We start from the raw sequence: 25,275 nt of genomic DNA, 5'->3' as shown, positions 1-25,275 counted from the left end.
TCCATGGCACCATGAATTTCAATGAGGACATTTTCCCGCCTTTCAAGCACCCTAGACAAGAAGCTAGCCATTGGCAGGATCAAATGACCTCACTTCAAGATTCCACCAATCGCACCTGACCATGGGGGCTGGATTGTGGGTGGACCTGGGCAGAGCATGGACATTATAAAACCCAGTGCACAGCTCTGGAGCTGGCATTTGCCTTGGATTAGCTGTGGGCGAAGCCCAACGCTGGTGACTCAGGCCTCTAGTTCCCAGAGAGACCATTTTAATTATCTAACTTTGGACTAGCCAAAGTTAACCCAGAACTGCAGGCTTCCTGCACTGGGGTCTTGTGCTGGTTAGGCCTAAAGGTCTCTAATCACTGCGGACCCGGGTTTTGGGATTTTTACTTGTGGATTTTCCCGGACTGGATTATTTTAACTTTAATTAATTTTTTTAATTATTCTTTTAATAAAACAGATGTTAATTTTTAATTAACATCAAGAGTGGTCTCATTCTTGACAAAAAACATTATGCAGTCCTTGCATCATATCATACAATGTTGTTGGTGAGAAAGCTGTCTAAATTAGATACGCTACTCATGATTTAGAAAAGGTACCAGTGCTTATGGAATGAAAACCTGTTCAAATGGGGAGCATGGGCTGAGGGAAGTGGACCCATTTTGAGGGAAGCTGTTGAATGCTCTAAACCACAAAAAGGATCAGGTAACATTCTGTTCTTGAAAGCACTTTAGAGTTGTCCATTTCACCTGGCTGATCTGTTTCTTCCTTGACCTGTAGATGTCGGCACATACAAGATAAAGCCTGTGAGCCCAGACACCTACATTAAAGGGGAGTAAAAAATACTAGATATTTTCACCAGATATTTTGCAATGGTAAAATAAGTGTGAGAAAATAAAGTGTAAATTGAAAGCAAGTTTAAACTAATGTTTTGTTTAAATGTCAGCATCACTGAAAAAAAAGTGCTACTGGCTCTTAGCCCAAATGACCAGAGTCTGTATTTTCAGAGTAAAACTGCCGTGCTTAATCTACTGTTACTGGGCCTTGATAAAGGTAAGGGCTGGACCTATTTTGAGTAAACACCACATCTAATAGGGGCCTGATCTAGTGCCATTGAACTTCATGCTCATCACAGGACACTTCTATCCTTATACTGTCAGAATGTCCTATGCCAATGTTTGCAGTAGTCGTATGAAGGGATTTCAAATCTAACCAAGCATGGTAGAAGTCTTCCTATAGAAAATTGGTGCCAGATTGGTGACTGAATTTTGCAGGAATGCCTCAAGCAACAAGGATCTTCCCAGCATTTTCTCACTTACTTTACTCTTTAATGCAAAGGAGGTAGGGAAAGGTGATACTCAGAATAGTAGTAAATGATTGCTTTTATATTGAGTAATATGACAAGCAGCTCCTGTTTTACTAGCATCAGTTTTTCAAGTTGGTGCCAAAAATCAGTGCTGGTAAAGCAAGGCCTGTGTGGTGGAAGATCAGCATATAGGAAAAAACTAAGTTTCTCAATGCGTTTTAACGTGACTACAAAAATACATCAAGCTGTGTTACCTCATATGGTTATTCAAGTTATCTTGTTTAAAGTAGTTAAATTTTTCCCTACTACATGCAAATGACTAATGTGCATAGCTAATGGCTGAGAAACTGTTAGTTACCAGTCTGCTTCCATTCTGTCCTGGATCTGAGAGTCCTAATCCAAAAATTCCACAGCTGGGTAGTTGAAATTCAGCACTGCCAAATACTAACACTTCTGTGAGTGCAAGTTCAGAGATCCTTGTGAGGATTCTGTCCCTTGAAATGGGCACTGGGAATGTTCAGCTGATCCTGAGGTGGCCACCTTGTCGTCTATTTCCAGTGTCTAGATTTGTCCCTTCCCCAACCTTCCTTTGTGGGCTCTCATGATACACTTCATGTCAAAAAGTCAAACACACCTTGGTTTTTTTGGTTTTTTTTTTAATATAAAAATCATCTCTTCCAAAACAAAAAGTGCAAACTGAAATTATAATCAGTGTATTTTTGACAGTGCAGTAGAACATTGAATTTATAAATATAAATTACAACAGAATATTTAGTTGTCTTTAGAATTTTACATAAATACAGTTAACTGCAAATTAAAAGAAGACACCCTTAAGTTTTTTTGAGAAGCTTTCATCATAAATTCATAGTCCAAAATCATTCAAAATCAGTTTCACAACTGCCAAACAGTGTGTGATATTGGCAAAAGTTGTTTGAGTTGAAAGAATCAGCACTGGTTTTCATCTCTCAAGTTCTGCTTCCAAGATTTCTCCCCACGTGTTGACATCCATTGGATACATGCTTTTCTCTGGCAAGCTGAATTGTGAAGGAATGTTGCTGTATTTCCCACTAAGCCATTCTTGCTTCACTTTGCTCTTCCAGTAGTTTCTTAACAGTGTGATCTGGTGGAAAAACATATAGTCAGATCTTGGAAATGAACCCATTTAAACTGCAACTTAAGTTTAGCACTGGAAGAGTAGTGCTAGAAAAAGGATTTGGAATGTGGCTTTGGATATCTAGACATTAAGCCCAGGAAGGTGCAATGCTGCCAAGAAGAAGACCTTGCTCCACTTCCAATTTTTCTGTTCCTGCCTCAATTCTTTGATGGTCAAGATGAAAAACCCAAGCCAGGAATTCGTCTTACTCCTTTAAAAAGGCACCTTTCACTTTTTCTTTAGGGTTGTGGCCTTTAACTCTTGTTTGGAAGCTAGCTGGATTCTTCTCTTCTGCCAGCCTTTTAGGGCAAGAAAATGCAGACTTGGTGTGTTTGTTGCTTCTATTTCAAATCCCCTCCAGATAAAACAGACAATCAGTGCAGGAAGTTCTGCAGGAAATTGCTGTGCAAGGGTAGTAAGATCTATGCACTGAAAGGGCAACCACTATCCGCTCATGCCTGTGCCTCACACTGCAGTACTGAAGTATCAGAGCCCAGAACAGTGGCTGCCCTTGTTTCTTTTGCTGCTGCTTCTCTTTTCACCCCTCCACTGTCCCCCTGCTCTCAAACACTCCAGCTAAAATAAGGTGAGGAATTACCCTCTAGTTGGCCCAGAGTAATCTGTGGAACCAGCTATCACGTCTACCTGATCTACCTGACCAGGTCCTGATCTACCTCAACTTCCAGGCTGGATTCGACAGTGAGAGATCATTCAGTATATTCTGGAGCTGAACCTGCTACAAACTCCCCAGAGCAGTATGTCTGTGAGCAGATTTTCTAAACAGTTTATAAAAAGCTCCTGCTCGTTTCCTTTTCTATTCCCCTTGTTTTTTTCTCCTGAATGTGTGTCACTTGAGGTGTATCGAGAGAGCGCTATCCAGGATGATTTCTCAGGGAGTCATTCCTAACCAGCAGACCTATTTCCACAAAATACAACCAGAGAGCACACAATGTCTGTTACCTTCTCCCTGCCAGCACTATCTGGGGGAACGTGGGCTTTGTCCCGTGTTAGAGCTTGTGTATGATGAAGGTCAGAGCTGAGGCTGTGCAGGGCCGCAGGAGGACTAAAGCCGAGCTGGACAGGCTGTGTCCTGGGTAGGAAAAGGGACAGCCTTGCTTTATCCCTCAGTGTATTTTAGCAGATGTCCGTCTGCCGGGGTGCGCTACCGAGGCACACTGTCACCGCAGCTGCTCCCCCCACAACCCTAGGATGGGTGCGACGCGCTGATGCAATGTCCTTACACACTTCTATTGCCCCTCCTAGCAACCTCGTTTATGTCACTGCCGGTGTTCTGCCGCTGAAGGTGGATTTACCTTCCAGGAATACCCGTTCCCTCGGTCGCAGTCAATCTCCCGCTGGCAGACGGCGCGCACGGTCAGGCAGTGGTGCCGCCACAGCCGCTCGTTGCTCTCGATAACGCGATGCCAGCCCTTGCACGTCACGGACGCGTGGCACAAGCTCTCGACATCCAGCCCGCTGAAAATCCGGGAGCTGACCTCGGGAGGAAGAGCAGACACGAAGTCACCCAGTCCTCCTCTTCCTCCCTCGGCGCTGTCCCGGCCGGCAGACCGCTCCCCGTCCATCCTCGCGGCCTCGGGGCAGGGAGGCATCACCGCGGCCCCTCTGTGCGCCGGCGGCCGCCGCCGGCAGCGCTCTGGGCTGGGTGCCTGCCTGCTGACATGTCCCTGTCGCCCGCCCGCTGCGGGTGTGCGCGTGGGGCGCTGGTTCCGGGGCGAATCTTCGCAGTTTGGGGACCAGGGAGGCGGCGCCGCCGCGCGGCTCGAGGAAGCTACGCGTCACGGGGCGGCTGCGCGTCATCAGGCGGCGGCGGCGGCCTCGTCGGGCTCGGCACCACCTCCATCCCTCTCCCGGCGGCTCCGGCACTCCCGAGGTGAGGCCGACCCGGCGCCGCAGAGCCGCGGTCCGTGGTAGCGACGCCCGCCCCCAGGGCCGGGGTGGTTCGTGTCCGCAGCCGAGAGGTTAGAGGGGACCCCTGCGGCCCCGAGCCGGTTCCGCCGCCGGTGGAAGGGGCGGGGAAAGCTCGGCTCTAGGGGAGGGCAACGAGGATGGTTTCGAGAGCGGAGCATCTCTCTCAGGAGGAAAGGCTGAGGAAGCTGGGCTTGTTCAGCTTCGAGAAGAGACGGCTGAGAGGAGACCTTATCCATGTGTATAAATATCTAAACGGGGAGTGCCAAGAGGATGAACCAGGCTGTGCCCGCTGGTGCAGAACAATGGGACAAGAGGCAATGGGCAGAAACTGATGCACAGAAGTTCCACCTGAATATAAGCAAGAATCTCTTTACTGTGTAGTAGCTGCACATGGAACAGATGGCCCAGAGAGTTTGAGGAGTGTCCCTCCCTGGAGATATTCCAGAACCATCTGGACACAGTCCTGTGCCGTGTGTTCTGGGATGACCCTGCTTGAGCAGGGAGGTGGGGCCAGATGACCCACTGTGGTCCCATTGAACCTCACCCATCCTGGGATTTTGTGAGCCCCTGCAGAGCTGAAGGGATGAGGGCAGAGCTTGGCCTTTGGTGTTTCTCTTCATGGGACAACAAAGAGAAAGTTCAGCTGATCAGTGTGCCGTCTCTGCAGTGCAGAAAGTTCTGGAAGGTTTGGCAGAGACTCCCCAGTGCTTCTGTGCAGGGAGTACTGCAGCAATAAACTTCTTTTTCCGTAATTATTTGTGCTGGTGAATTGAGTAGTGGAAAGACAGTGTGTTGAAGGAAAAACAATTGCAGTTCGGGTGCACTTTCACAACTTAAAAAGCTTTTTAGATGTAGCAGCTCTGAACTGAGGCTTTTGAAACCAGTACCCAAGTACCTGGTGTCACCTCAGAGCTGCAGACTGGTAGCCTGTAGTGAATATTTGATGGGAATTGCTAGATTCATTGGGCATCTGACCTGAAAACTGCGTCTTAAAATCATTGCCTGACTTTTAGGATGGGATCAGATTTTGGGGAGTTGTGCAGATTTACCATAAAGCAAATTCTAAGATGTAATACTAAGATGAAGAATGGCTGAGAGAGCTGGGGTTGTTTAGGCTGGAGAAAAGGAGGCTCAGGGGAGACCTTACCACTCTCCACAACTACCTGAAAGATGGTTGTAGTCAGGTGGGGGTCAGTCTCTTCTCCCAGGCAACAACTGACAGAACAAGAGGACAGAGTCTTAAGCTGTGCCAGGAAGTTTAGGTTAGATGTCAGAAAAAAATTCTTCACTGAAAGAGTGATTGGGAAATGGAATCATCTGCCCAGGGAGGTGGTAGAGTCATCGTCCCTGGACATGCTTAAAAAAAGACTGGACGTGGCACTCAGTGCCATGGTTTAGTTGATGAGGAGGTGTTAGGTTAGGTCATAGGTTGGACTTGATGATCTCAAAGGTCTTTTCCAACCTAGTTCATTTTGTGATTCTGTAATTTCAGCTTTCTCGAAGTTTTGTCATGGCAGCAACCAGTGTATGTATTTAAACCCCAAAATACCACAGTCATGGTCAGCAGTTTAATTAGAGAGTCTTTTGTTCAAAACCCTTTAGGTATGAGGTAAAAGGAAGGCGTGTTTATTTCCTCTGTAAGTTGATGTAAGAGGATGTTGATGGTTAGTTTCAAACTGCATTTGTTAATTGCAAACGTTCAGTCCAACTTTTGTGTTTGAGTCAAAAGTATATGTTTATATTTCTAGTATGTGAGTAGCTAAAATTGATTCTGTTTTGTCAGAAAAAAATCAGGAGGCTGAGGCAGAAGAAGCACCAACTGTTCATGGAGATGTCCTGTATTCCATTGTTAACGGAACCAGCATGTTCCAGCTCTGAGGTACAGGGAGTTGGAAAAATGAGGAATAATGATGCTGCCTCCAGACTTTTGGTGGGTGCTTAAGTTTTTAATGAAATTTAATATTTGTAAGCATGTGTTAAAAGTTAAGGAGGTGTTGTGTTTTCTATACAAATGAAATGTCAGCCTTTGCTGTAGCTGAGATCCCTGGGGTGGACTGGCTCAGGAAATTTAAAATGATAGTGCTGTTTTCAGTAAGTAATGAATGTGACTTTGATTTGCACTGTTTTTACAGAGATTTAGAGTCTAGTTACTTCCTGGAGAATGAAATTGTAGGAATGCTAGAAAGACTTTTCTGTTTGTGGGGTTTGGGGGTTTATTTTTCTTGGACAAATAGGCTTTTGTTAAACTTGCTCTTTCTGTTATATCTGTGTGTGGACACTCTAGAGCAAGATGATGGTAAAGCTCTTCTATGAATTTTTCAGTTTGTAGCCTTTTAGATACTTATTCCAAAGATGTAAGAAGTTTTTGGTTTTGTTTTTTGGTTTTGTTTCTTGGTTTTGTTTCTTGGTTTTGTTTCTTGGTTTTGTTTTTTTTTTAACTGCACGGAGGTTCCTACACATGTTGTTTTTCTGAGTGGGTAGAAACTGAAAAAAAAAAGTAAAATGATTGAGCAATGGTCCCCATACAAAAAGTAGGTGGTTACCCAGGCTGCTTTTGAAGGGCATAACTGAGTACAAACTGTGGTCTAGTTTCCCCTCCTCTTCTGTAACTGGATAAAGGCACTAAACAGTAAATGTTGTTTCAGGTTCCTCTTTCTGAGGATAATGAGAGCAAACAGTCAAAATCTATTCAAAGAAAGAGAGTGCTTCCATCTTGGATGCTGGAAAGAGATCTCCTCGTGCAGAGGGTTTCCAAGCCTGTAATGACAGGAGGTAGGTTTGCGGTGTGATAATGATAGCCTTCCCATATGCATTTCTGTGCTTTGATACAATTTTTAAAATTATAATGGTTGTGGTAGAAAGTATTACTTTGCTACTTTTCTTTCCATGCTCCGTGTGGGGCAGCTGACAAAGACTGACTTCTGTTGTCTCCTTTGTCATCAGTCCTATGGGTGTGATAGAGCTCTTTTTCATCAGTTAATTGTCTTTCTGTTCTTTTTGTTTTTAATGCCAGATAATAAACTCTGTTTGTGCAGCTGAGCATTGGATGTTCTAGAGCCCTTTCCTATAAACTTGCCTATTTTGTATGTAAATTCTAGGTAGTTTCTGTCTCTTCAATTCCTAGCGTTCTCCACACTTAAGTGACTGATGTTTTGCCCTTCTAAATTTAGATTCTTGATTTCAAAGGTTTTAAAGGTAGGTGGGTTTGGGTGGTGTTGCATGCTAGTTTTTTAATCATTACTGAATCAAGCTTGATTATTTAGACCGAAGTTAATTCCTAGCAGGAGCAGTTCATTACAGAGTGATAGTTTCTTACCAACATGAGGCTAAAATACTGTTACATTCCCTCCTGTTCTTGTGGGAAAAAGAAATTGCTGGATGTGTCATGTACTGCTGCTGCTGCATATCAGCAGTGACAGGAGCAGAAGGCTGTGTTCAGTCACTGCCAGTGGGACACACAAAGTGCCTATGCATTGGCAAGAGCTCAAGAAAACTTTCCAACGTGTCTGACTTTGGTCCTGGGAGCGTCTAAAACTGCCATTAGACAAACTTTCTACACAGCATTTATTGCCCTTGTGACTTTTATTGATGGTACAGGAAGGCTAAAGAAGTGAGAGGAGGAAACAGTGTTTCTGTCATTCCCTGTGCTGAACGCAGCACACCCCACCCTGCTTGCCCTTCTGTGGGGAGGTGTTACGTGGTTTGGGTGCAAACCGTTGAGTTTCCTTTGCTAAGCAGTCCAGATGTATGAACTGTGGCTGGCGTTTTGTGTCCGCTCCCCTGTGTGCAGCAGCTCAGCTTTAGCGAGTCTCTTTCCAGCTGCTGTTTCTGCTGAGATGCTGTTAATGGATTTGGCTCTTAATGCCCAAGCAGCCCCACAGGAGTATTTTATGCAGTGTCTGGCCAGTTGCTTCTTCTATCCTGTTGTAAATACAGGTGTCTCTGTGCACTGATGAGGACAACTCTGGCTTTGAACACCTCAGTCATGTGCCATCCACCACACTGCCTCTTCTTTTCCTCAAAAGCTAGTTTGGAAAAAATTGTAAGATGCAAAAGAAAATCTGTATTTCCATGGTTTTTTCTTTCATCCCCTTTCCATGTCTAGACTGGTCCGTCCTGCCTTATTTATGTAAAAATTGCATGGGCTTCAACTGGCTGTGTTGAGTCCTGTACTAGTTTTCTTATGTTTGTGCTTTTGTTTTGTATTTTTGGGGGAGTGGGGTTTGGTTTTTTATTTGTTTGTTTCTCTGCCAGTACTATAACATTTGTTATATGTGTGAATATAATGTTTATTTCAAAGACTTAATTCCTTGACTGTGTTGGTGTTGAGATTTGGAGCTGTGTGGGTGAGACATATCTGAAGGCCTGATCTTGAGGGAACTGGGGGTACATGCAAACATTACTGGAGCTGTTTCAAAATTCCTTTTCACAACTGCTGCTGTTTCTCATGCCATGTGCCCAGTGTTCTGCTTTAATGATTTCTAGTGTCAGGATTTCACTGAAAAAGTTGCATTCCAAAAGTACCCTTTTTCTTTTTTTTTAAGGTAGTAGAAAGAAAAAAGGCCAAGGAAGGGGAGAAGGCCATACAGAGTCATTAAAATCAGAAGTACATGTGCAGCAGAAAAAAAGATTAGCTTCTGAAGAAACTATAGAGGATTTTGAAGGTGGAGAGCAAGATCAGTGGAAAAGGAGCTGCCTCTCCATCCCTGTTCCTTCATCTCAGGTAACTTTTTGGCTCAGGGCAGAACCATGATACTGCAAAAAATGAGAATGTAGTTGGCAATGTCATGTTGAAGGTTGAGTCTACCACATAACTTTTTGTTCTATGTGTTCTGCTCATGATTTGTTGTTTTGAAATACCAGTCCAGTGGATAGCTCTGTAGCAAGGATCATGGAAGCCTCAAAGATTTGGTTTTCTGCATTTCCTTCAAGGAAATGGATCTGGGACTTGTGATGCCTTTTCCTGGCCTTAAAAATTAAGAGCCAGACGCAGTAAAGGGAAGAAAGGGTTTTTATGTCAGTTTTAATAAGGATCCTTATAGTGCACCACTTTGCCAAGGTGGAATGCGCTGAAATGCACACCCACGATAGATTGCATATACAATTTATAGACCTTGCAAATTAGCATATCTATCATAGATTCCCCAATTAGAGGCTTGAAGGGATAGCATGATATCCCCCCATCCCGAGGAATTCCCCCCTGGATGGGCTTATTTTAGTTTACGGGATGTGTTCCAGAAAGGACCTTGGTTTCTCAGGATAGCATAGGGCTTTCTGGCCCCAGCTGTGAAGCCTCCAAGATGTTTGGTCTCCTGGCTTAACAGAATACTAGGACTATGCTAAATTATTGGGCTTAAGGCATTACAGGTATGCATGCTAAGAGCACTGAGGATACATAAAAGCTATATAAAAGGGTATATAAAACAAAAGGCAAAAAATGATCATGGCATCACTTGGGCCCCAATTGTCCTGCAGAAGTACCAGACTTTGAGCTTTACAGCAAGAGGCAGGAAGACATCGGCCAGAGCCCTGCTCCTAAGGAGTGGTTGTTGCGTGTGGTTTTTCTTCCTGAGAACCTTTGGGGATAGCTGATGGTGTGATACTGATGTAATGCGACACTGGGCTTCGCCCAAGCTATTACCATTCTAGTAGTGAGGGTTTATGGTCAGATAAGGATGGTATGTGGCTCAGCAACTGCTGTGTTTCAAAGGAAGGTAGCATGGAATGTGCTTGTGCCACCATCTCAAAATCTGAGTTAAAAAAAGGAAAGGGGAAAAAAAAAGTAATCTGAAAGGATTTGTGGCAGTGAGTGAACAGACCCTTTGGCCCAGCTAGTCCAGTGTCTCTGTGACCTCACAGTACAGCTGCATTTACAGGCAGTTAAATCCTTACTAACAACATCCTGCAAGTGGTGAAAAGAGAACGATCATTGCTAAAGACAAACAAAGCATATTCTGGTGAGAGCAAACTGAGGGTTTCACTGACTTGTTTCCTTAGAGGGAACCACCTGAGGAGATGGTTTTTATGTCTAGCATTAGAATTGCCTGCGTCTGTTCTAGGATCTGATAAAATAGTTAAAATGCTTCTAACACTGAAAATTATTGGGGCTTTGGTTTTAAGGTTAACTGAAACAAACCGTGCAAAGTCTTCGGAGTGGTTTTGGTGTAACAGTGGTCCACTAGGTGCATTAATAACAGCTGCAGAGCTATTTTCTCTTTGCCAGGTTATAAAATGAGTGACTACATAATGAATTATTCAATTTTTCAATTTGTAAGTAGGAAGCCTTACTTATTTTCACCTAATAATTTCATAAATCATTTTAATCTCAAGCACAGCGTAAGAAATTGCTTTCAGGACTTTGCAGAAAAACTGATGTATTAGGGCAAGCAAGAGAGCTCTGAAAGACTGTAATTTGGATATCAGAGCCTAAATCACGGTCCTGCTGTCGTGTTTAAGCGATTGAGAAAATGCTCTGCAAGGAAGAAAGTGAAAAGATCTGAATTGTTGTAGTCGGCAGCAGCCGCCAGAGGGCGCCGAGGCCCCGCGCGTGCTGTCTCAGTGCTGAGCGCTGGTGGCTTTGGTTTCCCTGGATCGCAGCCTGCTGTGTAACTGGTCCTGATCAACGTGAGCGTTCTGGCTCTTCATGTACAACACAGGCAGTGGGTTGAAATACGTGGTAGAGAACTCCCAAGTGGTAGTGGTAAATTGCAGTAGTTTATGCTTTCTTTTGCAAAGGAAGGCTTACTTCTTAAATTGCAGTTGATTGCTGAGCTGTATTTTGGGAGTTGTCTTTGTGTCCCAGTTGAGTCATTAAATATGCTTTGGTCAGGATCATCTGATATTAATGCTGACTTTGCCCTTTCTTAATCACATTGCTGCTCAAATGTAATTGTTTCTGGTTTTGGACAACATTTTATGAAACTTGCATTGAAAGGAGCAAAATCAAGTAGGAAATCACTGGCTGATTTTCAGGCTCTGCCAAACACACCTGTGTAAACTAAGTATAAATTTACTGGAGTGGAAACATAGATAATAATCTGTAGAGAGCAGAGACCTTCTAATAGTTCTATGATGTATCAATCAAAGTAGTTCAACGTTGAATGTAGATATGCTTCCAGCGAATGTCTCAATTGTCAGGACAGTGTTTGTTCCTCAGTTGTGTATCTCATATTTTTTTTCTAAAGAACACATTTCTTATTTTAAATGTACATTTTTTCCAAAATTTAAAATTCAGATTGTGACAATACTGAAATGTTTGCATAATGGTGTCTATGACAGACTGTTATGATTTAGAGTCATGAGTTGAAGCATTTAAGATGTAGCAAGGTGGGATTAACCTCAGGGTGTGTATCCTCAGTTTCCATATATCTTCTATGTAGATAAATATATATATATACGCTCCATATGTCTTGGTGCTTAAACTATTAAATAATTCATTAAGTTAGTAAGTAATTCGTTAATCATTTAAATTGATTCTTGGGTAGGAGTCTACATTCTTCTACAGTTTACTACATCTTCACCTGTATAACACCCATTAATTTTTCAGGAGCAGTACTTTTAATTTTTAGTTAATTTAAACTAGTCCTTGGACTGTTGACAAACTGAGGTGGTGAGAGGTTATGTTGTGAGGGAACTGAAGCTGAGGATGGAAGCTGTTGGATAAGTTTTCTTTTAAGAGTGTGTGCTCTCTATGTGTTTACTGAACTTGAGCTTTTCATTCAGCAGCTGTGTTAAGCAGTGAACTTGAGTTTGGGAAGTGGAGTAGAAGATTTTTAAAGTCTGGACCAGACGATCTTTCAAGGTTCTTTCTAACCCAGGCTGTTCTACGACTGATTCTGAATGCAGGAATGATGAGGCACAGTTTGACTTCAAAGCTTTTAATTCTGAGGAGTGTAAATTTTCAGGTTGTTCAAAATGTAACCTTGTTCCACAGAATACATCTGGATTTCCTCTTGAGAATTCCATGAGAGATATGGAAGGAAATGGCAAGACTGGAACAAAAAACCCTGGAATTTCTCTGGAAAAAAATGATAGGCAGCTGCATAGCAAATGGTCTAAAACAGTAGGTCAGATCTCCAGTAAAGACAATAGAATTGAGAAAAACAAAGAGCAGATTACTGGTTCTACAAGCCAACAAGCTCACTGGGGCAGGACTTCAAAATATTTTGGTGCCCAGGAAGGGATTCTTGAGCCTGATGCAAATCTGGATTACAACACTGAGATTTCTGATTCAACCAGAAGTGCAGATGCTTCAGAAAACTCCAAACAGATCCAGCATAAGAGGACACCTTGCATGTATGGAAGTGGCTGTTACAGGTAAAGCAAAATTAAAACTAGCTTGGGGTAGCTTGTTGTTTAGAAGTAATGTATTAGCTATGGAAGAGAAAACTATAAAGTTGTTAGAAGCTTTGATTTGGAAAAAATCTTCCGGTGAACAGGGGACTGATGAGAAACAAATGGCAGAACAATAATTTTAGAAGGACAAAAGGAGGAGCCGGGATGTCTTGCTAATTCCTAATACAACCCAAACAAGGGATGAAGTATTCAAGCAAATTAAAAGATGAAGTGTTGCAGGAAATAAAAGATAAAGGTCCATTATAAAAAGAAAATAAAAAGACCTGTGTGTACAGTACGAGGTACTAGCAGGCAGAAGAGATTTAAAAGGTTCAAATACCCAACAAACCTGTAGGTTTGTTTTATTAGCAGGTAAGACTTACATGAAAGACTGTTGTGTTTATTGAAGTTACTCTGTGCTTTGTGATCTGAATGTTTAAAATACTTATTATTTGTCATCCCTAAATAATTGAGAATTTCTTTTATTATAAATCAGTGTTTCTGCAATTTTTTGCAAGCTTTCAGTCTCCCCCTAAAACCAGAACAAAGCTTACTTAGGAACTTGAGGTTAACCGTTATTTGGACAGTCTTTGGAAATACTGCAAGTGAGGAACAACAGGGTTTTTCCTCTTCACCCACTCATATCCTTTCAGGATGGAGGTGGTGGAAGATTTGTCATACAAATGTTCCAGAGAAGTTCCAAAATACCAGTGCTGGGTGCCTGGCCTCCTGCTAGTTCTTTCTGCCCAGAAGCGATCTGTGGTGTCCTGTGGTGTTACACTGAAGGGAAGGTTGAAATCTAGAGGTGCTCTTGAGTCTAGAAAATGCCCAATGACCTGAGAACTACATTTAGGAGAAGATTTTGAGCCCTAGATAATCCTATGTACCTTGTAAATACAAAAGATAAGGCTAATCCAGGAAACAGGGGATCTAGTGCCTTTTTTTTTTCTTCCCCCAAGGGGCTTCAGCAATAATAAAAACAGTGAGTTTGATTAGGAAGCAAACAAGCACAAGTGACTGGGTTTCTGTATGTTTGGTGGGCCTGATGCTGAGATAACTGTGTATATCAAAATTGTAAAGCTTTTGTATTCATGTGCACATCACATGGCGGTTTTCATGTAGCTTTGACACACCTCATTTTTTCCCCTTAAAGATTCTAACGAAAGCATGTCTTATTAGACAGTTCCATTGATCCAGTAGTAGAAATGCAGCCTCTGGTTTGCTCCAGCTACTTTGGATTTTGCTGAGAGAAGTTTTGCCCTGTATGGGTATTAAGGTGATTTAATGCTCTGATATGATGAAATATTCCTAATCTTCAGGAAAGGCAAATCTTAGGTACCAATAGGGAGTAGGAGTCTGTATGTGCACATTTTTTCCTGGGTCTCTTGATTGTGAAACATTTGGCAGCAATACTTTTGGAAGGTACTGCTTTATAAAAAGAAAAGAATGTTCTGAAATAACAAATAGCAGTCTTTGTCAGAGAAATTTGTAAATAGGGAGCATCAAAAATGTCAGCTTTGATCTTCAGGAAATACTATGAAACTCAGCCTGTTTGCTTGCAGCAAAAGAAATGTGCTTTGTAGTCTGTCTTTGTATTTGCTTTTAATTCAAGGCCCCTAAGTAGTTGTTTCTGCATTGGTGGCAAAAGTGTGTTAGAGCAAAGATTACATGTTACTTCTAGTTATTTGACTGCATTTCTCTTAGCCTGTCTTAGACATTTAGGAAGAAAATTTGTAACCCATAGTTCAATTTCTTCATTTATGAATTTGAAAACATTACTTTTGAAAGAATCAACCTTGATATACACCTCTTGCCCCAAGGAGTCTTCTTGTCACCTTCGTTCAGTGTCACTTTCTGAGGTGGCCAAATTCAAAGGAACTGCTGTTATCACTAGGAGACAAAGTACTCTGTGTATATTGTAGATGCCTATATTTGTTGTCGAGGAACTCACCCTCTGAATACTGTCACGTTTTCTTGTCTGCTGCTTGCTTTTCTGAAGTTAGCAGAATAGGGAATTAAAATAAATCTTTTCAAGGGCCACATAGAAGGGGTATAGTAGACCTGAACTCTCATCTCTGAAACTGGAACTCACAGTCTTTCTTCCACAATTCAATCCTTTCGCCATAGCCTGGGATACAGTTCTCTGCTGACTGGGGGTGTGTAAATCTCTCCCAGAACTGTCAGAGCAGGGGGTGCTGAATCAGTGTTTGGATTTGTTTTTTTTGGTTCTTCTAAATACTTTGCTGGGTTTTTTTTATGAAAATAAGTATTCTTCCTTTCACTTTAAGCTTGTAAATCTGGCGGCTAAACACCCGCATCTGTCCTTTTTTTGAGTTGTGTCTTCTAGTAAGAATTAAAATATAGAACTTATAAACATGTTATGTGCAGTCACGGCATAACTTCACACTTTAATTTTATGGCTTTGTAAGTAGTGCTGGTAATTCATTACATTTTCACTAGGAGGTTCTTTCAGTAGTTGAAAAAATAAGCCCTTGAGATGGAAAGGGGTCTTCTGCATGGGTTTATGAGGAGTCAGGGATTCTGAACTGGTCAGTAAAATTTACTTTATAAAAAGTTTTTAAAGTTGCTTTTGGTAACAACACAGATGAACAACTGTCTTAAATATTTCACTGAGCAATACTCAACTTCTGCTTGAGATGATTGTATTGATTCTGAAGAAGTTTTAAAGTTTTATTTGCATAGTTTCTGTTCACATAGTTTCCTGGACCATGAAATATACGTACACAAATTTAGAGCTTCTGTGAAAGCAAAGCTGCAGTAACTGTGTCAGTATGTTTATATGAAGACAGTGGTCATAAAACTTCATTATTAAAATAGGCTTTTTAATTAGTTACTTTTCATGCAAGTAAAGCCTAATGATTTTGTTTTGATCAAATGAATTAACACATTCCTGTGCACTGAGGCTTTGTTGTGAAACAGTTAACTTTGGAGTGCAACTTACAGTGTCATAGATGTGCTCCTGTAACTCAAATATCTCATTTCTACAAATAAATATTAAAAAAAAAAATAAAAAAAACCTTTATAGGAAGCAGCCTTAGGGTTTTTCTGAAAAAAAGGGAAGATGTTTGGTTATTAGCTATGTACTTCTCTGCTTCCTTTTATTTTGCTGGGTATCGTTGCACTACACATAGGATAAGTACAAGTTATCCAGGTAAAAGTAAGATAAAATAGGATGTTTCTACTAGTCCTGAGCATCTGAGGTAGGACATATTCAAGAGGTAGGACATGTTTGAGGTGCTCCAGGTAATGTATAATTTGAGGAGTATAATCTACTGGCCGAAAGACTCCTGAAGCCTACTGATAAGGACTTGTACATCACAACTCTTTTTGTTGCTCTTCTTCCTTTCTCCCATACTTTCTTTTTTTCCCCTCTCGTTCAATAATGGCTGTTTGGTATTGTCCAAGTAGGTCTTGAAGCAATGTTTTAAAAGGAAATGGGTATCTCCTAAAATACAATAGATTGGCTAATTGAAAGGTATTAGGTCTTCTTTCCTTGGCAACTATGATGCTATATGTATCTTGATACAGGAATAAGGATTAAAATTAGTTCAAAGAACATCAGTTGCTGCTGTGTCCCTTTGAGAAGATAAATTGTATTTCATGTGACCAAGAATTCTTGCTATTACTGCAAGTATGTTAGCTCCATGCATTGAGAAAACAAAGCAAATGGCCTCTAAAATTATTTGGTTTCATCCCATTTATTTTTAATGGGGAAGGAAGTAGGCAGCCAATCTGAATTTGTCACAACAAGTGATGTTTCCTGAGAATTTGTTACGGACTGCAACGTTGCAATAGTTTTCAGTGAAACATTATTAAATTACCCTACAGTTTGCAGAAGCAACAAAAGACCAGGACAAGAAGCTTGTCACCCAGGTAAGTAGATCCAAGGGAAAACAGGTCTTTGATAAGTGGCTTATAGAAGAGTTTTATCTTTAGTTTGCTTGTGGAGTTTCCTGAGTGAAAGATATTTGGCAAATGGAGATTTAAAGAATTAATACTAAATATCTGGTATTTTTCGAATGCTAAAAGGAGGCCTGAATGGCCAGTGGAGCTCACAGTGTTTAAGTCATCATTTTGTAAGAGCTGTAACAAATGCTCTTTTCTTATGGTGGTAGTTGAAATGATAAAATGAATATTGACTCTCCTCTATGAAGTTCAGAAGAGGTACTTGTGAATTTAAAGGAGTTTCTCTGATCAGTGAGGAAGCTGCTGTGTATGGAGGTGGCTGCATACATGTCCCTGGTGTGTTCCATACTTGCTTCTCAATGCAGCTGTAGCAAGTGTAAGTAAAAGCACTAAGTACTCGTAGCTGAAAATCGTCATTCCTCCTCCTGCTTGAGGCAGGCAGCTCACTTTTATAATTTGCACAAACACATTAGAGGTTATGTACTCTTGGAATAATTGCAGTAATCACTAAAGTATTTTGCAGATGTCTTTTGGAAAATAATTTATTAAAAAATCTCACGTTTCTTGCTTCTCAATGGTATGCTTAGGAAAAAAGTCTCTAAACTTTAAAAATTTATTTAAATTTATTTAAAAATAGGGAAAACGTAAATTTGCTTTTGCTACCAGTATGTTAATATTGATGTAATTTTTCGTAGCATATTTTGATCTGTCACATGAATTGCTCCTGAAGTCAGAACTTGGTTTTTTTGTATTCTTTTTAACTCCACTTACAAGAGTTCTAGAAAGAAGAAAACTTTTTCTTCAAATGATGTTTATGACTGCCTAGTCTTGAGTGGTGTGTGTACAAAACTCTTGCCTAGAAGCGGTAGAAATGTTCTTTCAGTTATGCATAAATTTATGTTCCCTACTTATTCACCTCGGATTCAAGTGTTGTAGAGCAAGAAGTCATGGATGATGGTCATGTGCTGTCCTCACTAACACTGGAGTTGTTAATGTGTAGTTGTCTTATGGTACAACTTATGGTACAACTTCATGTCAGCATGTCAGCATGCTAATTCGTAATTTCAAATAAAACCTATTGTGTATGTGCTGGAAGTTGGAAACTTAAAGCTGATGGGCAATATGAAAATTCCTGGTTTAACCTCTGTTGCAGCAGGTGCTAAGACAAAATTTCTTCTGTTATGCTGAAAGTAGGTCATACATTCTGCATCAAGTTAAACATTAAAAGCTCCTCTTCATGTAACCACAGAAAAATGAGCTGTCAGTGATTTAGTAACACATTTTATATGTCTGCTTCTTGTGTTGAAATGGAACAGTCAGTTTTGGTGTATATTTGTTTCTTGCAGGAAGAATCCCATTCACTTCCAGCAGTTCAGTCATCCTACTGATGATGACTATGATGACATGGAGATGGTGGCTCAGGATGACAATGACAACCGGCCTGAGTGTCCATACGGAACGGCTTGTTATAGGTGAGAAACACTGTGCAAAGTGGCTTTCCTTATTTACAGGTTAAGAATGTTCTCCCCTGCAGTCACAGAATGACAATAGAATAATGACTAATTCTTGATGTTAACTTTGACTGTAGGTTTCTGAAATTTACTGCAGTCAGACTGCTACCCTTAAAGCACCCAAGTCTGTGCATATTTTTAACACTGACACAGTAAAAATCACTATTTTGTTAATGATATCAGCTGTCAGAGATGAAAACTTGACTATTCAATGAACCTGTTCAGTGACCTGAAGATCAACACTGTATCTCTTTTCAACATTCAGTAAATTGTTCTTTTATATGAACAATTTATTGTTGCATGTTGTTCTTGATCTGTAACTTTTAGTTATTTTGATAATGTATTTGTTGGGATTTTGTACAAAAACTATTTTAATCAGCATTTGATTTGTTAGAAAGCATAACGGAGGTAACAGCAATAAAATCCAGTTTATGGCTGACTGCTGTTTCTTTAAGCACTGTTGATTTTCTTCAAAATATTGTTGTATTCCATGTTTTTCAGTACGTAGGTTTTACATATTTATCAGACTGTATAATTATCACAGTGGACAAGAAGATATATTTTGAGGCAATAGCATTTCTATGGGAGCATATTGAAACTGCTGGCTGCTGTTAAAGATTGTTTCTGCACAGAAACATTTTCTCCTGGAAAGTGTGGAGTTATCCTAAAGAACATGGTCTCCATGAAATGTAACAAAATGTAACAAAATGAGCTCTTAAGAAAAAGCCTTGGTGATACTCAGCTAATGCAGAAAAAATGGTTCTCTTAAAAACACCTACGAGATGAATTTCCCATATCAGGCTGACCAATATAGGCTTATATGAGTAATGAAATTGCCAACATACTTTTGAGGAGTACAACGGATGCTTTATCTAAACCCCAAACTGTCTCTCCTTCCAGATAAGACAACTTCTGTGTTGTATTAGTTGATCATTTCTTAATCTGTGTTTCATTCTTTGGGGATAAAGGAGGCACTCACAAAAAATTGATCATTCTTTCAAGGAAGCAACAGATATAATTTGAAGAGTTTTTGTGTTAATTTTGTTGTCCTTATCTGTTGGCTATTACTTGACTGATCTAAATGCTGTGCCTTGAAAATTATCCATAAAATACCAGGGAATTCTGCACTTTTTAAATGTGGCAACAAGGTGGTGAATCAAGCTATTACTTTTTTCTTCTTTGCAGGAAGAACCCCCAGCACAAGTTGGAATACAAGCACAGTGCACCTCCAGGTGGGCCAATTTGTTCAATATTACAGAATCACAGAAAATTCTGAATTGGAAGGGACCCACAAGGATCATCAAGTCCAACTCAGTAAAATGCTTTAATCTCCTTTAAGGGAATAATGTTGCATTTATAGCTTCCTTTGTATTGGGATTATTTTTTTTCTGGGATTTTTTTTAATCAGAAGTTCTCAGGTAAGATACAATTTTGAAGTATTTTGATGCTCTAAACAAAATATTGCAACCATGTCTGTCATCTTTTTGTGCTGTTTTTTTTTTTAATCAGTGATTTTCTTACTGTGAGAACTAATTTTTGCATATATGTTCTCTTGAGGCCTGAAGGGAATGTAACTAAAACTGAATTTGAGTTCCCAATCTAACATTTTGTAGTCTTTTTATATTCCATTAACTTGACTTGGTGAAAAAATACAGGGGAATGTGCTGTTTGCATTTTGTCAGCTCTTAAAGAATTGAAAGAGATACTTCTTGTTTTTGGTTTTTTGGGGTGCTTTCTCTTGGTTATTGGATTTTGAGTTTTTCCACATGAAATCACAATGCAATAAACGATAATTTAGAGCAGAACAGTTATGGAAATGACATGATAATGCATTTTACTTTGAAGTTGCAAGGCTATGACATTATTAAGAAGGAATAGCATTTATGGAAACAGTAGTGTAAAATATTTAAATGCCCTAAAATATTCCAATTTGCTGCTTAAAAAGTCTCAATCAGAATTGACATCATTTGTCTACAGATGGCAGGGATAATAATTTTAAGAACAGTTTATCTGGGTAATCTGTTGGGAATGATTCAAGACAAAAATGGTTTTTTTGGGGCAGCAAAGTAGCTTTTATATCTGTAAGTACAGCACAACCATTGCAGCATTTGTTTAATAGGTCAGTTTTCTGTTGTAGCAGCTCTAAGAATAATCCTTATGGCAGAGTTCACTCTGTCCTGACTGACAACTTCCCTTTCTTTAGTAACTGGAAGAAGAACACAACAACGAACTTCAAGCAATGGTGAGTGTATTCTAAAGTTATGAGTGGGCACATCAGCCTGGGACGCAGTTGGTCTGCTGTGGCTCTTTTGGCATTTAATAGTGTTGGAGATGCTTGATAATACTTAGCTGAGGAGAAAGTAGTAGTTATTTTAGTAAAATCCTTCTTGTTTTCTTACAAGTAATAGTGCTTCAGTTGAATTTGTGCCAGTCTTCCTGGATAATCATACCTGTAGTTCCCTAGAAGCAGACAAGAAAGCAAACGTATTTTAAGAAGAGACCCATATGGCTAAAAGGTGTCTTCATCTTCACTCCTTACACAGGGGCCATAATAGGATGAAAGGAATCCAGTATTTCATGCACAGCTAGTTAAGGTTGCCCTATAAGGAGTGATTACTCCTGCAACATGGGAGATAATTCCCTCTGCATTGTATTGACCTTTACATAACTTTCAGGTGATAATCTGCATGTGCTGATGAACTTTCTTAAACTTACAGTGAGGTATTGATGTTTCAGAGCGTGTTAGGATGGAAGTGTAGAAGTTTATATATGTTGTGGGTGCATAGACTCAAGTTTTAAATATGATTAGGTCTGCTTCCAGGATTCTTTTGTGTCTCATGTTCCAAATGTGAAGCTTCCTATGCTTTCTAAAATTAAAAGGGAGCTTTAAAGAGCAGTCTGAAAGTCTGATGCTGTGCAGTCTTCACTTTCAGTGGCCAGAGTAAGGCACGAGGGTGTGGAACTGCTGCATTTTGAGTGGGAGTGGGAACTGGCTTGCCTTCCTTGAGATCACCAAGGAGTGGCTGGGAATTTCCTAAAGAAATCTTCAAAACAGATCTGCCTTCTAGAGAAAATAAATAAAAGTGCAAATAGCTGTAGTTAGCTTTCTAGGCAAAGTGTTTTCAGCCTTCATTTCTGTTGTGGGTGAATGCAGGAGGTTGTTTTAAACTTTCTACTGAGAAATCTCTCTCCCATACCATTTCCTTATCAAGTTTGTGTGCACTTTGGCTATCACCAAATATTTACTATCTGTATACTGTATCTGTGCACCAGCATATTCTGAGGCATGTTTGTTACCTGTGTGCTTTGGTGCATCCTGTGATACAAGTACCCATCTTGATCAGAGGTCCGGGTTAGAAATTTGTGTTACAAAGTGTTGAGGCATGCATTGAGTGGTGAAGATTTTACAATGTAGCAGGCTGGGCTGTGTGCATATCTAAAAGTCTAAATCTTTTCTTGAAGGTTTTAAACTGTAGCTGTAGCTCTCATAAGAGCACCTTCCTACCAAAATAGTAGGTGCTGTGTGTGCAGCTGATGGTCAGGCAGGGGTGACTGAAGGAAAAAGTGCTGCTCTTGTAGCATGTAAAACTTGCACACAGAAGTGAAATTCAATCTGTCAAACTCTTCTTACTAAGTAAGAACCACGAAAGAATTTATATTCTGCACATACAGGAAAGAAGGGAATTTATTAAGTTCTGTTTATATTTACTATTTTTAAAAAGATTTTTAATGTCTTGTTGACTGGCTTACTTAGCTCTGTGGAGGGCAAAGATTATAAAACGTGGTGCTCAGCAAGTTCACACCTGAGGCCATCATACCAGGTCCTGCAGGGTCAGACAGACAGTCAGGGCTCCATTAACTTTTATTTCATCATATTTGGCACAACTGCACCGTTAGACACAGCAGGATTAAATTCCCTACAAGTTTAAATTTAAATTCCACCAGCCAAGAGAAGAGGGGTGCCCTCCACCTGACATTTAACATGTTCAGTTTTTAAGTCTAATTGCTGCCAGAATTGCCTGTAGAGAATGTTCTGAGAAATAATCTGACACAAATTACTGGGGAATAGTTGTAGGGAAGGAATTGAAAAAAAAGTCAGTGTTATGCTGTCATTAAATTGTCACTGCTGAATGACTTCACTAAGTTGTTGCTACTGAGATGAATAACACCCTGTAACCATGGAATATGCAGTATTCTCCTACACACTTTTTTGTAGGTTTTCTAGCAAGCTGATCAGCTCACATCAAAATAGAACATTTTGGAAGGAGCGGTCAGCAAGCTTGTTTTCCCCACATCAAGAAGCTACTTTTGTAGAAAGTTTCAAGGTCATCTTTATAGATACGCTGCTAGAGAAAAGGCAAAATTGAGCTTAATCATCAGCTTTAGGACGGAATTAAACTAAATGGAAAGAAGTGGAGAGGAAAGGCATAAAAGGAAGTGCATCACTCACTGCTAAAATCAAAGAATTGATGTATGGGGAGGGAGAACATAGTATGCACTTCCTACATTTGTAGGAAGAATATGAAAGTCATCAGTGTTTTGCCAGAATTCCTTCTTCTGTTGTAAAATAGAACTCACAGTGCTGTGAAAGTGACAAAGGGCTTTTTTTTGATAAGCAGCTCTTGGGCTTATTTTTCTAATAACCTTAGTCTGAGAAGGGGGATTTTGTTCTTATTGTATTCAGCATCTTCATTTTGACCCCTCCCCTCCAAGACAAAATTAATTCTGCAGGACTATAGTCTGTGATTCTGCTAAGAAATTCTGCTGGTTATGGGCTAACATGGGCATGATTAATTTACTCTGAAGTCTGTTAAACAATACGCCAGCAAGCATAAAAAGGAAGGTAATTCTGTAATAGGAGTGTTCCCACTCATAGGCAAGTGTGACAGCCTGATAGAGGCTGTAGTCTGACTACGTGACATACTGGTGGTGGTGTTTGTACCTGGAGCTCTGACCTGAGGTTTCAAGAGTTTGCTGAGAAGTGCTTATGGTTAATATAGAGTTAGGATTTGGACTGTGCTCTGTAATTAAAGAAAAAATACATACTCATAGTTTCATATGAAAGCTGGAGACAACTGCTCAACAAAAAAGTTACCTAAACGGATACCATTTCTAGATAAGGTAAGAATGCAAAATGGGAGGGTGGGAGGAAGAGGAATGAACATGATTTTACTCAGAGATGTGACTTAAGGACAGAATTAAGACATGACTGGGATATTAAGAGGCCATGGCTAGTTAGGAATTTTGGGCATTTAAGAAAAGATGTCGCAGATGTTGAGAGCAAGGCTTACACACATCTGCCAAAATGCAGTGGCAATGACCTTCAGAAGGGAAACACAGACTATCTAGCATGAATGCAAGTGGAGAACATAGGAGGTGAATGATCTAGATTTCCTTCTCTAATGTGAAGCTCAGAAAGAAGTGAGTAGGAATTAAAAGTCGTATCATCTTCCACAGACTAAGAATATGATGGATGGATGGATGGATGGATGGATGGATGGATGGATGGATGGATGGATGGAGGAAGAAAATCTAGGGTTAAAGTAGCCATCTAGCAATAGCTAGAGGCCTAACTGGAAGATAGATGTGTTGTTTAGGTGATTCTTTCTCCTCTTGAGAAGAGAGGTTTAACTGTGTGGGCTCTGGGAGGGATCTTGAGCTCTGTATTTATTATTCATGAACACATGGCATTTTTGTCCCTACAGGAAAAAGGGCTGTGGAGAAAGATGGTGTCAATGATAGTGAAGCCAATGAATATGACCTCAATGACAGCTTCATAGAGGAGGAGGAGGAGTGCGAACCTACTGATGAAGACTCAGACTGGGAACCAAGTTCAGAAGAAAAGGATAACGAAGATGTTGAGACATTTGTGCAAGAAACACGTAGATTTGTTAGGATCAAAAAATAGCTGCTCAGAACAGCCTTATGAATATCTAGTGTAGTTGTGTTAAAACATGGTTGCACAAGGAGAGGAATTGTTTGAAAATTTCTCCATGATATAGGCACTACAGGAAAATATTAATGGGGGCAAGGGGATTCTGCAATGCCTTTCTTGTTCACATGTATTATTTTGGGGCTGGTGTGGTGTTTGTTTTATTAAGTCGTGGACCCAGAGGATAGAGCCCTGAAAATATTTGGTTGATTTTTCTTTTTTTCCCCTCTCTCTGCTTTTTTTTTTTTTTTTAGAACACATTGGTGGCTCGTATTTTGAAATACAATTTTAAAGTTTTTAGAAGTTCATCTTCCTATGCTTGAAAAAGAAATATTGGCATTAGGGAAGTCTAAGCCATTTTTGTCAAATTCTCAGCAAAGTTGAAGTCTTGATGACTGTATTTTTGCACAATTAAACTTGTAACATACAGTGGAAAAAGCATGTAACTGTGTGATTTCTAAAGGCGTTTGAAAATCTTGCCTTCAGTGCGCTCATCACTCCCCTGAGCTTCCTGGAAAGCAAGTTAAAATGTTTTACTATATTTTGGGACAGATGACTGAAGCCTTGTGTATTTGGCACGTTTTTTGGTCAAAGGCCTGAAATTCAGCAGGGGAAACATTCTTGTGTGGCTTCATGTAGGCATCCAAATATGCTCCAGCTGGTTTTACAGACTTTTCAGGACTTTGTGGATGTGCCCTCTACAACACCCATGCCCTGGTTTTTGACTCAACTTGTATGCTTGTCTTGTTGTGAAGAGGTTCCTCTTACAGGAAAAACTGCCAAGGGGGAGTCAAGCCAAGCACTGCCTGGGCCTTGCCACTGCTGCATTGAGCTGTGTGCAGGCTAAGCCCTCTCAGCAGGCTTGAGACCTCCTGCTCCCACCAGGCTGGGGCTGTCTTGGGCAGGGAAGTTGCTCTGTGAAGGAAGCTGCTGGCCTCAAGGGAAGCTGCCCTCATGGCCAGGAGGCAGGAGAGCCCGGACCCGGCTGGAGCTGGGCTGTGTCAAAGAGGAACTGTCTCAGCCGGCCCTGCCCCAGGAGGCACCTCCACAGCAGGTGCATGCAGCTGCACAGGCTGGAGCGGGGCTTTCTGGAGGAAGAGGAGGAGGGGGAGCTGGCCTCATGTGCCAAGGTGTTGGCAAGGGGAGAAGCCGCTTTCCTTTGGGCCCCAGGAAGAGTGGTG

At 40.7% G+C, this 25,275-nt stretch overlaps 2 protein-coding genes across 3 annotated transcripts; one reads left to right on the top strand and one right to left on the bottom strand.

The window, feature by feature from the left end:
* Positions 1-2,005: 2,005 nt before the first annotated feature.
* FBXO48 (F-box protein 48) lies at positions 2,006-4,223 on the bottom strand. The gene is made up of 2 exons (XM_020585145.2): positions 3,775-4,223; positions 2,006-2,428 (listed from the first exon to the last, which is right to left on the bottom strand). The coding sequence occupies exons 1-2, from the start codon at positions 4,069-4,071 to the stop codon at positions 2,267-2,269; spliced, it is 459 nt and encodes a 152-aa protein (XP_020440734.1). The 5' UTR covers positions 4,072-4,223; the 3' UTR covers positions 2,006-2,266.
* A 36-nt stretch (positions 4,224-4,259) lies between these two features.
* On the top strand, positions 4,260-24,635 carry APLF (aprataxin and PNKP like factor). Of its 2 annotated transcripts, none has more exons than XM_039569352.1 (9): positions 4,260-4,352; positions 6,174-6,320; positions 7,036-7,162; positions 8,935-9,113; positions 12,324-12,706; positions 17,998-18,123; positions 19,348-19,394; positions 20,366-20,404; positions 23,868-24,635. In XM_039569352.1, exons 2-9 carry the CDS (start codon positions 6,216-6,218, stop codon positions 24,068-24,070), a joined length of 1,209 nt encoding a protein of 402 aa, XP_039425286.1. In that variant the 5' UTR covers positions 4,260-4,352; positions 6,174-6,215; the 3' UTR covers positions 24,071-24,635. The 2 variants fall into 2 exon arrangements, with proteins under 2 accessions (XP_039425286.1, XP_039425287.1); XM_039569353.1 differs by lacking the exon at positions 4,260-4,352 and adding an exon at positions 4,359-4,440.
* Positions 24,636-25,275: the final 640 nt, after the last annotated feature.

The sequence above is a fragment of the Corvus cornix genome, chromosome 3, assembly GCF_000738735.6.
Source record: "Corvus cornix cornix isolate S_Up_H32 chromosome 3, ASM73873v5, whole genome shotgun sequence".
Lineage (NCBI taxonomy): Eukaryota > Metazoa > Chordata > Aves > Passeriformes > Corvidae > Corvus > Corvus cornix.
Note: the sequence above shows the minus strand (reverse complement) of the source record. Positions and strands in the feature narration are given on the sequence as shown.